This window comes from Candoia aspera, chromosome 2, assembly GCF_035149785.1.
Source record: "Candoia aspera isolate rCanAsp1 chromosome 2, rCanAsp1.hap2, whole genome shotgun sequence".
Taxonomy (NCBI): Eukaryota; Metazoa; Chordata; class Lepidosauria; order Squamata; family Boidae; genus Candoia; species Candoia aspera.
Window position 1 is genome coordinate 132,482,230 of NC_086154.1, and position 12,053 is coordinate 132,494,282.

General features: G+C 44.8%; 1 protein-coding gene across 3 annotated transcripts in view; it reads left to right on the plus strand.

The window, feature by feature from the left end:
• BAZ2A (bromodomain adjacent to zinc finger domain 2A) overlaps positions 1-9,954 on the plus strand; it is a 67,054-nt gene extending 57,100 nt beyond the window's left edge. For all 3 annotated transcript variants that reach the window (XM_063293646.1, XM_063293647.1, XM_063293648.1), the window contains exons 22-29: positions 549-704; positions 791-954; positions 1,753-2,036; positions 4,388-4,520; positions 4,898-5,044; positions 5,309-5,556; positions 5,774-5,917; positions 6,657-9,954. In XM_063293646.1, the coding sequence (XP_063149716.1) occupies positions 549-704; positions 791-954; positions 1,753-2,036; positions 4,388-4,520; positions 4,898-5,044; positions 5,309-5,556; positions 5,774-5,917; positions 6,657-6,825 (1,445 nt within the window). In that variant the 3' untranslated portion in view covers positions 6,826-9,954. The remainder of the gene's footprint in view (positions 1-548; positions 705-790; positions 955-1,752; positions 2,037-4,387; positions 4,521-4,897; positions 5,045-5,308; positions 5,557-5,773; positions 5,918-6,656) is intronic.
• The last annotated feature ends 2,099 nt before the right edge of the window (positions 9,955-12,053 follow it).

Sequence of the window (12,053 nt, forward strand, 5' to 3'; positions counted from 1 at the left end):
GAGACAAAACACATCTGGAGTTCCTGGTCCATGTAGTGGATTCTGTGAGGGCATGAGAGAGAGAGAGAGAGAGAGAGCAAAAGGAAATAATGTTTTATGTCTTGCATAATGTGTTCAGTATTATCAGCAGGTGATCCACAACTAAGTTGTATCCCGTTCTGCAACTAAGGGACAAGCAACTTTTTGGTGATAGGGGGAGCACACTTTTTAATATATATATATATGTATACATTTTGGCAGTATGCTCAATTGTGGTTGGACTGGATATGCCATGACGTCAAGCAGCTCGATGGAATTGGTGGTAGAGTCCTTGGTGCTCTCTGAGCTTGGTGGTTTGCTTGCCGACGTTACATTACCTGACCAGGTAACATCAACAGTGTGCACTGATGATGTTACCTAGTCGAGCAATGAAACGTCGGCAAGCAAACCAAGCTCAGAGTACCAAGGACTCCACAGTTCAACCCTGAGCTGCACATATGCTCTTCTATTGGAGTTGGTGTTTGGGGGGAGGCTCCAGGCTCTGAATTTGTTCTGTTCCTCCCTCGCAGAGATGCAGAGTGGCTGGTGGTGGTTGCAGGATCCAGAGGAGCTGGAAGCTGTGGTGGAGGTACTACACCCACGAGGCATCCGGGAAAAGGCCCTGCATAAGCACCTTATCAAGCACAAGGATTTCCTGCGGGATGTGTGTGCCCGAGCTGCCAATGGTAAGAAGTGGCCCATTCCATGGGCCAGTGCCTACGTTAGCACAAGTCTAATCTTTTTGACTGACTTTTATTCCCTTCCGACCTAGACCCCATCTTCCAGATTCATTCTGAGGTTGCCAGCCACCTTATCTCTCCAGAAGCCCTGGTGCAATGGTCCATGTCTGAGTGTGCCTTTGAGACAGACCTGTCAGTGCTTCAGTGGGTGGAGGAGCTTGAGCAGCGGGTGCTCATGGCTGATCTGCAGATCCGAGTAAGTGCCAAGATTCCATGGAGACTGCCTTCCTGCTGATAATTGTATGCACTTTGACCAGTGTGTTGAAGGAGGCTTAGATCCCAAAGGTCAACCTGAAAGTAATCATTAAATGCTAAATGTAGTTAAGTTTTGAGGATTAGAAGACAGCGGACTAGTATATTAAGAGAAATAATCTAGGCCATCTAAAACAGCAAGATAGGATATAACAACATTTTCATTCTTAACTTACTGATGTTAATCTCCTGATAGACAGTTGCAGACTGTTCTTCTTCAGTGGCTGCTGGCTTGCTGGGGTCAGGAAGGTTGGCATTTGATTCTGCAGTGGGCTTTGACTTGGTGCACTGAACTAGTATCTGTGCAGCTATATAAATCTGCAAAATACTAGTTGATTTTAGACTGCAAGTATTTTGGGTGTAATTACCTTTCCCTGGCAAATTACAGTTGCATGAACACTGCTTCCCTGTAATCCTAATTTAGGCTTTCTTGTTTAGGTAGGTAGACTTTATTTTGGAAGTGTTCTTCATTCTAAAATACCGGAACTCCTTCTAAATCTTACTCTGAACTTCTGCTCCATGAGTATCATCACTATTTGAAGTGAAACTTTCCAAGGGCAGTGACAGAGAGGAACAGCATAGTCTGAAACACCAGAGAGTAGTTGCAAGGACTGGTTTGAATCATTATTTGGAGAAACGCTCCGAATTGCTTCTGAGAGTTCACAGTGTGTGCTGTAATCATTTCTTCTTAATAGTTTTTTTCATTTTTCATTTTGGTTTTGATCTTTTGCCTTTCCTCTAGGGCTGGACGAGCCCAGATCCTGATTCTGTTAGGAAAGACTTGCAGTACTGTGAACATGAACTAGAGCTCCTGGAAGACATCACTGTAAAAAATAGGCGGGAGGGGCCTGTCCTGCAGCGTGAATCTAGCCACCCTCTGGATCTTGCAGTGCTCCGTCTTGCAGACCTGGAGCAGAACCTGGAACGGAGATACCTCAGAGAACCTCTCTGGCCCCCACATGAGGTGGTAGTAGAAAAAGCTTTGCTGAGTAACCCCAGTTCCCTGGAGCAGAGTACCACAGAAATGTGAGTGCCTTCTTTTATTGATGGCTGAATTGGCAAATTTGTGTCCATGATTCTAAGAACCAGAGTCACATCCCTGGTTGTTATAAAGCAGTGGCGTAGGAATCCCGAAGTCAGATGACTGGGTTTTTTTTACATCTCTGTAGACAGCATGGATGTGAACTTTTTAGAAAAGAAATGATCTGATCGATTTCCAGGCCGGTTGCCAGTTTTAAGACTGTAGTAGGATGTGATAAGACAAAACTGCTGTTAATCCACAGAGGGGCACAAAACCTGGTTTACTGAGGTTGAACCAATTAAGGTGGTTTGCCATCCATCCTCTGACGCTTGCTTGCCCTCCCCTTATCAACACACTCTTGCCACAAAAACGTTGTTGCAAAAAAGAAAAGCAGCATTTGGCCTACAATCTCCAAACTCATAGAGGGGGAAAAAGGGGGATAAAAAGAAGAAAAATGAAAAAGACAGGAAGGTGGAGTGGTGAGATCTGAGACCTTCATTGTCTTGCGTGTGTCTCTCTGGGTTAAAAAGAACAAAGACCTAAAGTTTGGTGACATCGAGCTGCAGGGAGGTTTTTCTTGCTCTGTGTTTTTGAGGCCTCTTTATATAGTGTATGTAGCACCAGGTGAGAACAACGGAGCCTTTCTGCTGAATGTATGAGAATAATGCTTGCAGTTAAGTAATTCGGTAGACTGTAGCATTTGATTTGATGACATTTTAAACTTGCCAGGAAGTGTCAGCGTCCATCAAATGGCTAGCATTTACTAAAAGGACACACGTACACGAGCTAAGGCATTGCGGACGATTTGGGAAACCAAAAGTAAAGTAAAGGGGTTTTAAGTGGCCGGAAAAGGTGGGCTCTGATCTAGAGGTCCTTCGTGGTCTGTGGATCACACGCTATCCTGCGTCCGGACAGAGCAGGATTATAAAAACCGTGCTCCGGCCGTGGGCAGCCCACCAGCATCCTTTCAGTAGCCCTGGGAGACCTTCTAGGAATACTGGGGCCAAAAGGTTTGGCCTCTTTCACCATCTGGGGCGCCGGGGGGAGATTTAAGAGGCAAAAAATGGTGCTTTGAGCCTTGCAGAGGCTTAAGGTTCCCGTTTAGCTCCTTAAAAACTCAACTCCCTAAGTCCCCACAGCTTCAGGCCCCCCATTTTTGGAGTGTGGCCCTCAAGCAGCAGAAGTCACGCTCTCTCCGAGCTTTTGGAACTCTCTGAAGCTGAGCCAAGTCCTGACGGGAGCCGGCCTTGTCCTCGGATTACAGCCTCGTTTTCCTGCTTGGTGCCTCCTCAACCTTAGCAGCAGCAGTATTCTTGTTTTGGAGATGTAGCTGAATCTCCTTGCTTCCTGTTAGGTCTTGCTCTAAATGTCAGTGTAACCATTTTCTTTCCCCCGTTTGGCTTCCTCTTGCCTTGGACGTTGTGGCATCTAGGGGGCCCCTTCTGAAAACGTTTAGCTGTATAAATGAATGAACTGACGGAGCAACTTCAGTTGCCTTTGGTGCTTTAGAGAAAACCATTTTGTTGATTTGGGCACACACTGACAAGGTTTTACTCAGCACACCCAATAAAGTTACCTTACAGCTTGGTGCTTTTTATGATGGTTATTTATTATTTAGTTATTTAGGTTAGAGGCCACCTTATTCCCAGTAGTTCTAGGTAGCCTACATCTCCAAAACTAGAAAACACTAAAAGAAAAAAGACATGTCTGTGCAGAACAAAACCCAGTGCATCAAAAGAAAACCAGCAGAGGTTTGACAGCCACCTTACTCTCAGGCCTGGGAGCAGAGCCAGAGACTTGTGGAACAGCTGCGGGGTGGGAGCTGTACAGATCTCCAGGGGGTTTCTATTCCAGAGAGCAGACAGTTTGGTCAAAGCAGACAGTTTAGTCAAAGACTGTCCAGAAGAAAATGGTTCGTTCGTCTCCTCTCATCTGGTTATTCTTACTGTTCAGATTCTGAGCACAGTTTCCTCAGGACCCAGTTAGATGTTGGCATCATCAGGGGTTTCCAATCCTCTAACAGCATAAGAGGCCTGAGCCCTTTGGTTGCCACTGCCACTTCATCTACTGGGTTCATTGGCATCCTGGTACCAAGCTCCTAAGTGCCATTATTTATACTTCTAGGACATGCTGTAGGTCTCTGTCGTTCTTGGTCATCTGACTTCCAGCCCATTTGAACCTCTAGCAACTTGAATCCAATTATCATGTGTCTGTCTACTACACAAGTGAATATTAAGATGTATATCTCCTAGTTTTGACTTTGCACAAAGATGGTTCTTTGATGTCACTTCACTCATCATATATTCTGCTGATTGCAATTGATTTCCCTCATCTAACAATTATTTTTCTTCTGCAGTACGTATGAAATCACACCACGGATGCGAATGTGGCGCCAAACTTTGGAAAGATGCCATAGCGCAGCCCAAGTTTCTTTGTGCATCTACCAACTGGAGCGCTCTATAGCATGGGAGAAATCAGTTGTCAGAGCGGTGAGGAAGGGGCATTGGGCTGAGAGAGGTGTTAGGATAGGAAACATAAGCAAGTCTAAAGGAGATATTAGAGCCAGTTAAGTAACCTGTGAAATGCTTGGTGCAGGAAAGAGTGTTAGTGATTCTTCTTCTGGCTTGGTTTTAGGCATGTGCGTGGCTAAGCCAATACTAACAGGAAGGGGGAGAAAAGTTGTTGGATCTATGGGATGGTATCTCTGTTCGGAGGAGGTGTGTCTAAAGCAAAGATTTGGCCTGGATGAATTTTATCTAGAAGGACCTCAACTTTGGGGAAAGAGAATAGGAAATCCTCTTAGAGCATGGTATTCACCTCCTGAAGAGATTTGGGGTTATCCACTTTTGTCTTCTCTGCTTTCCAGACTTGCCTTGTGTGCCGAAAAGGGGATGATGATGAGAATCTGCTGCTATGTGATAGCTGTGATCGTGGCTGCCATCTCTATTGCCATCGTCCCAAGATGACGGAGGTGCCAGATGGTGATTGGTTCTGCTCTCTCTGCATCGCTCAGGTGCTGCCTCCATATAAGACATATTTTGTCTTTTCCCTGAGTGCCTGATTTTAACTTCTGGTTTGGTGGGGATTTCTTTTGCTCCCACTGAGTGCCTTGGTGTTCTAGGGGAGAAGGGGTGGGGTGGGGTGGGGTGCTCACCTGTCAGGACACTGGTATGCTTCCTAGCAGATCATATTAACTCTGCTGAAACAGATTCCTAGTCCAGGTCTTGATGGTAGTTTCTCTCCTCCCACTCCCTTCCCCAACTTTTTCATGATGCAGATGCAAGGGGAATATCAGGATGAGTATGGCTCTCCACGACGGGGCAAGAAGCGGAAAAGTGGTACTTTGGGGACTTTTGCGGGGAAGGAAGAGCTCAGCCCTCGATCTCGGGCAGCTGCTGCTGCCACCTCCCAACAGCATAGTATCCTGGCAAATACATCCCCCCGATTCTCAGGTGAAGGCCTCTCTCCCTCCAAACGAAGAAGAGTGTCTACCCGAGGCCAGTGCGCTGACCTGACCTTCTGCGAGTAGGTGTTTGTCCTCTGCAAGGCAGGGTCAGGGAGACGTTTAAGGGACATTTCCCAGAGAGAGCGGGAAAATGTAGGAACGGGCTCTGGTATGCATAGGCAGAATTTAATAGGGGAAAGAGAGATTTTCTCTGCTCAAAGAGGGTAGATAACACTCCTCCCTTCTGGCCAGAACTTTTCACTTCAGTGCCCCTCAGTGTTGGCTCTGCTTTGTCAGGATCATCTTGATGGAGATGGAATCACACGAAGCTGCCTGGCCTTTCTTGGAGCCTGTTAACCCCCGGCTAGTGCCTGGCTATCGGAAGATCATCAAGAGCCCCATGGACTTTGCCACCATGAGGGCCCGGCTGCTGCGTGGCGGGTGAGTACAGGGCCAGACCCGTAAATAACTGAGCCAGCGCAAGGCATTTGGAAGAGCCAAGGGACATGCCTTTTCCTTCCCTCTCTTTCTCTACCAGTAGGTACAGCTAACAGTAAGAGACCATTCAGTAACTGACTATTTTGGTTTACACAAGGGGACTGTAAGGAGAATGTATCATAAAGTGATAGTTTTGTTCTGGTTGGAGCTTGGGCGTGCCTTCTGGGATCCCATGCAGTATTCCACCTGGTTGGCTCGCTTATTCCTAGAAAATGATTGGCTGCGGTTCCTCCAAAGAAGACTTGTGCTTCCTGTCCATTTCGGGGTGGGTAACTGTTGGAGGATGGAGGGCTGGCCTGGGGAGATGAGATGATGCCAAGTGGCTGGGGGTGCTGTCTGTAAGGATGAGGCAGGGATTTTCATTCCTCCTGGTTTGGGAGCGGGAGGGTTAGCTGCCCACTTCAGATCTTCTGGAAAGAGGTGATGCTGTGGAGAGAACGTTCGGGTGCCTGTTTGAAGACAGGCATATGAGGCTGGGGTGGTTTTGAAGAATTGCAAGAACATGATTATATATGGCCTACTTTAAACTCGGTGTTAGAAAGACATGCCCCAAAATTGGCAGCAGTTGTGAGAAGAAATGAAAAGAGGAGGGTGGAGCTATTGAAAAAGATTCTCTGTATATAGGTACTGTGTGTCTCAATGCTGTACTTTCACTCCAGCCTCTGCTTTCTGTGATCTGCAGATACAGCCGTTGTGAGGAGTTTGCTGCTGATGCCGCCCTGGTGTTCGACAACTGCCGGACCTTTAATGAAGATGAGTCGGAGGTGGGCAAGGCAGGGCTGGCCATGCGCCAGTTTTTTGAGAGCCGGTGGGAGGAATTTTATCAGGGAAAACGTGAGACAAACCCATGAAGCTGGCAGAGTGGGGAGAAGTGCGAGGAGCCAAAGGGGAAAGTGCCTCCCCTTTTACCCTGGGCTGCACACTTGTCTCTTCTGGAGCTCATCTTGCTACCTGCTGATTTAATTTTTTCCCCTTCACAATGACTGGACTTGGATTGGCATTTAACATCACGCCTTGATTCTCTTCACTCCAAGCAACACAAACTCTGACTGTATAAGCCAAATAAAATATATCTCTCTCTCCTTTTTTCAAAATGGAAAAAAAAAAACAACCACCCACATCCCCACCTTAGCTGGGGCTATTTAATAATAGCAATAGTTCTTAGTGAATGTGTAAGAACACTTTTTTTCTGTGCAGTGTCAGTACCATGCATTAATGGCCAGTAATGTGGACATTTAAGTTTTCCTCCTTTTTAGATTCTCATTGAAATGTATAACAGCAGATCACTCCTGCCTCTGGGAACGACAACCTTGATGAAACTAAAACATGCTGCTTCTCTTCCCTTTGCCCCTCCCAACTCTGCCTCATCCCAGCTTTCCCCTTTCAAAAGAGCCTTCGTTTCTGTGGCCAGCTTTTTTTTTTCTAGCCAGATTTCCTTTTCAAAACCCAAGAGTAGAGTTTAGAGTTGGTGTGCGCATTGGGAAAGGATGTTGAGGGGCTCTGCCCCTGTGGATGCGAGGTGCACTCCCTTGGAAAGTTCTCAATCCTTCTAGCCAGGCATCCTTCATTTAATCAAGAAGTCCTCCTCCAGTGGAGAGGTGTCCAAATACAAGCCTCTGTATGAAAAGTCAGGGGTGGGTGGGGTTATATTCCCTGGTTAGATTAATTTCCATCAACTGTCACATTTACCCACACTTGGTCAGAGCTGAGTTAGTCCAAATTTTATTTCTAAGAAAACGGAACAAAATGGGAATAATCCAGAGCAGTTATCCATTAAGCAGGCAATGTCGCCCGGATCATATTTTTTCTCAAGGCATGCAAACAATGATAAAGTTGGACTAATCTTTTCACTCCCCCCTTCCTCCTGATCTCTCCACAGGGGCAGTTAATGAAATCACTATGGTATCTTGGAGGAGGTTCCTCTGTCTAATGGTCATACAGTTTATTTTCCCTCCGATAGTGAGTAATATGCTGGAATGACTCACTGGGCTATGAGGGCCAAGTACACGGGCTTGAAAGACTGGGCTGCTTCAGTCTGCATCTTTGGGGAAACTGGCTTTTGGATGCTTGATGCCAGTGCTTCTGGAGGTCATAACAGGAGATCTCAGCCTTATTTGAAGCCCTCCCCATCCAATTCTGCCCCAGTGTTATTCCTCAGGGATAGCTACCATCCACAAAGCTTGATCTGACATCTTTGTGAATGTGTGGAAGGGTTGTTTGTTTCCTGCCTTGGCCTGTGACTCCCATAATCTATTGTAAGGTTGCTTCCCTCCTGAGAAAGATGTGGGATTGTCTCCATTATAATGGAAGGAATACAGTCCTTTCATTCTTCAGTAGCTATCTGGACCTCAACAAGATGATGGAGGATTGTCACTGTTTCTCTTCCATGTTAGGTTATTTCCTGACCGTGTTTTAATACATGGGATCTAAAGTGCAGCCTCCTTTGATTATCAAGGCTGGTGCGATTCAGTCTAAATGCAGCTTTGGATGTTAGAGGCAAGTGAAGGCAAAGTAGAAATCTTTGTATCTCATGATGCGGGATACAAGTTATTGCTTCCTACCTTTACACAGGAGGCACAAACGTTTTGAAATAGAGGAGCTAGTGCTAAGCCAGAGACCTTTCTGTAATATCCACAGCTGACTCTAGTTTAAAGATCCAGACCTGTTTATACGTGTTTCCTTTCATTTTGGTCTACATTTTCTATATAGTATTTAATTTATACACATAACACACGTGAATATTTTAACCTACTCTATATTTGAACTTAGTTGAATGTTTTAAGAGGAGGAAGCAAACTTTTGATTTATTTAACCATAATAGTTTTCCTGCATATCATTTCTACCAGTTTGTCATTTGCTCCTGTGCATCTGGGTGTCCGGTGCTAGATGCTTGCCAGATTCAAGTAGTGGTTGAAACCAATCTCCTCTTAAGTCATTCCCTCCCTTGTTTGTCTGTTACTGAAGCCAGAAATGGATAGTGGTCACAACAAAGGCTCCATCTCTTTACCTGCCTGTGTGTGTGTGTGTGTGTGTGTGTATACACACATGCATGCCGGTGCATACACCAGTTGGCTGGTTGATGCTTTAAAGAAAAATCAAGAAGTGTCCCTGAGAACTTTTATTAAGCAAAAGATAAGATAAATTGGCCAACTTTTTCAGCCTCAGCATAGCAGCTCTCTCTCAGTCATTCCTTGATGGCACATTGATGCTTGTTTGCAACCTGTATTCCAAGACAGAACATGATCCAGGAACTCCCACCTCACACCGTTGCTGAGAACCGGTTGCCAGAGCACCTGTTCTGCTGGCCTGGGCTCTGTCCAAGAGCTGCTGGCTTGGGGAATCTCATAGCCAGCCACACTACGACGAGGGGGCTGCTCTTTGGTCCTTTGCTGGCTTCTGCTCTCAAATGGTGATTCCGCAACCCCTATTCTGGTGCACCCTCCATACAGTATATGGGACTGTTCAGAGGCAGCAACCTGGTTCTTCCATTTTTCTCCCGCCACTTTTGGTGGATCCGAGGCGCAGAAAGCCACCCCCTGGAACCTTCGCTCCCTTGCTGCTTTCATATCCAGCCTGGCTCCTCAAACCATTATAATTACGGGTATCGCTTGGGGCAGATACGTGGCTGGCAGGGCCCTATCAGGAGATGGCTTTCCTCCCTGATATCCACCTGTGCTACACTGAAGTGACATGGGGGCGTGTCTGTGTGTGTGTGCACGCGTGTGTGCGTATTTTCTCCTCTCTCCGCGTCAACCAATCCAATTGCAAGAGCACTGATGTAAGTAAAATGTAACCACAGGTGATAGAACCTGGAGATGGAAACCTCCCTTACTGTGCTTCCTCCACCCCAGCCTCACTTCCTTTCTCAGTTGTTTTCAACAAAACGTAGCCTTTTTATATCAAATAACCTCAATCTTTATTTTATTTTAAATTTGGGGATTTTTGTTTTTTGGCTTTTAAAATAAAGAGGTAGAGCTGAAGTCTATTTGAAACTGACTTTATATTATGCATAAATATTTATATTTTATCTAAACGTGCTGTAACAAAACTTCTTTTGGTGGGTTTTTTAGTAATATTTTTTCTGGATCATTTGGGGGGGTTTTGTTTTGTTTTGTTTTGTTTTTTGGTCATGAGAGAACTCTAGAGTTTGGAAGTGTTAATTTCTGGTTTTTAGCTTAGAGTTTTGTGGTTTTGGGTTTGGGTTTTTTTGCTATAGAAACATTAGATTTTTAGATTCAAAGCCTCACACTCCTAAAAGAATGAATCCAGGTTTGACCTAATCTTGATCTTCATTAAGGGATAAGGTCTTTTCAATCAGTTTATAAAACCTTGTTTTTTGAAAGTTACATGGATTTTTGAATTTAATTTAACAATTGCAGCTAGAATCGGCCTTATCATTCAACCACTGGCTTTTTCTTCCCCTTTCATCTTAATTTGGTATCGGAAAGGAACCAACCAACCCATCATCCTGTGAGATGTTCTGAACAGCAGGAAAGGGAGGGGGGAAATCAAACTTTTTATATGAATAACCAAATGTGTTTGTTTTAGTGAATTTTTGATAATGTACAGTTTTTTGTGAATTTAAATTGATTTCTTTCTATATTTTTAGGACCAACCTCATTTTTAATAAGGTTTAAAAGGAAGAAAAAAGTCTAGAATTCTTGTTTGTTCCCTTGTGATGTTTCCACAAGTACAGATGTTAGAGTGCTTGTCAAGTTTCAAAGAATAAACAAAAACAACCCATGTTTGATAGAGAAGAAAATGCCTGAGAATGTTGTCTTTTCTCATAGGAGCTTCAGACGCTGTGATTGTCCCTGCTGGGGTGCATTCTCTTGGTCCCTCTCCTCCTCTGCTCTTGTACAACATGCCCTGGTGCCTGTAAAAAGACAGCCGGGCCAAGTGGGTGTGTTTTCAGTCCTGGCGAGGCTTCAGCATTTTTTTTTTGTTAAAGGTTTTAGTTGTTAATGCTGAAGCAAATGCTTGATACATACATTCATAGCCCATGCCTGGTGAAATCTCAGTGGCCAGAGAAAGTCGAAAATTCATTCTAGGAAATGTTTTTGGTTTCAAACTAGTCTTTTGCTCGTGCATCTCAAAAGAAGCTCAGTCTTTGCAGGTAACCTGTTTTTTCTTCTCTCTCTCCTGCCTTTGAGTGGAAAAGAAGATCAGCCGGATCTTCCACCTCCTCCTCTTTGAGCAGTGGATGAGGGAAATATACCTACAGTGTGCTTGTCATGAAGAAGCTTCCCAGGCACACTGGCGATTAGCAAGCATCGGTTGGGTTAAATACATTTTGCTGCCCAAATCAGGCATGGGCAGGGACCTCTCTCAGTTTTTTTGGGTGGGGGGGTGGAGTGCAGCGGGCAGGCAAGGATACGGAATAGATGAATGAGGACAGGTTCAGGATTTTTCATTTTTTCCCTGGTTTTGGGAGGGGTGGGCAAAGGCTTCTCTGCCACTAAGTGTGAATCAGTGATGTGTCAAATGTTTCAATTTGAATTGTTTTGAATTCAAAATGGACTACAAGCATTCTGAAAGTTTTGAGTTCAAGAGCTATTTTAAAACATTTTTCATAGCCTAATCCTATTTTAGGGCTTAGGCTTTGGAGCACATTTCTTCTGCATATCGTGGCATGAATGGGTAAAGAATCACAATTCTCATTTTCTACATTTGTGCCCTTTTTCAGTAGTCTGTCTAGAGGCAATGTCAGGGCCTGCAGTTCCCCACCTGCTCTCAATCAGAACTGCAGCCTAAACCTTCCTTCGCTTCATTATAATGTTGTAGGTGACTGGAACAAAACAGTCTAAAGAGCAACTTCTGCTAATTTTAAATGTTTGGGGATCAGTTGCCACTATTTACTACTAGTATACTGCTACTGCTTTAAAAGACTAGGAGGAAGAGTATGAAGGTAAAGTGTAGGTAAGCTTTAATTCAGAGGCAGAGAAACAGTTTTCTCTTTAAGCATTTAAAACCAGTCCTGTTCTGGATTCTCTGATTTCATTAGACTTTGTCTTCATCTTTCGTGGCCAGTCATAGGTGCTAGAAATAAGCCCCCTCCCCACCCCCAAAATAAAACCTG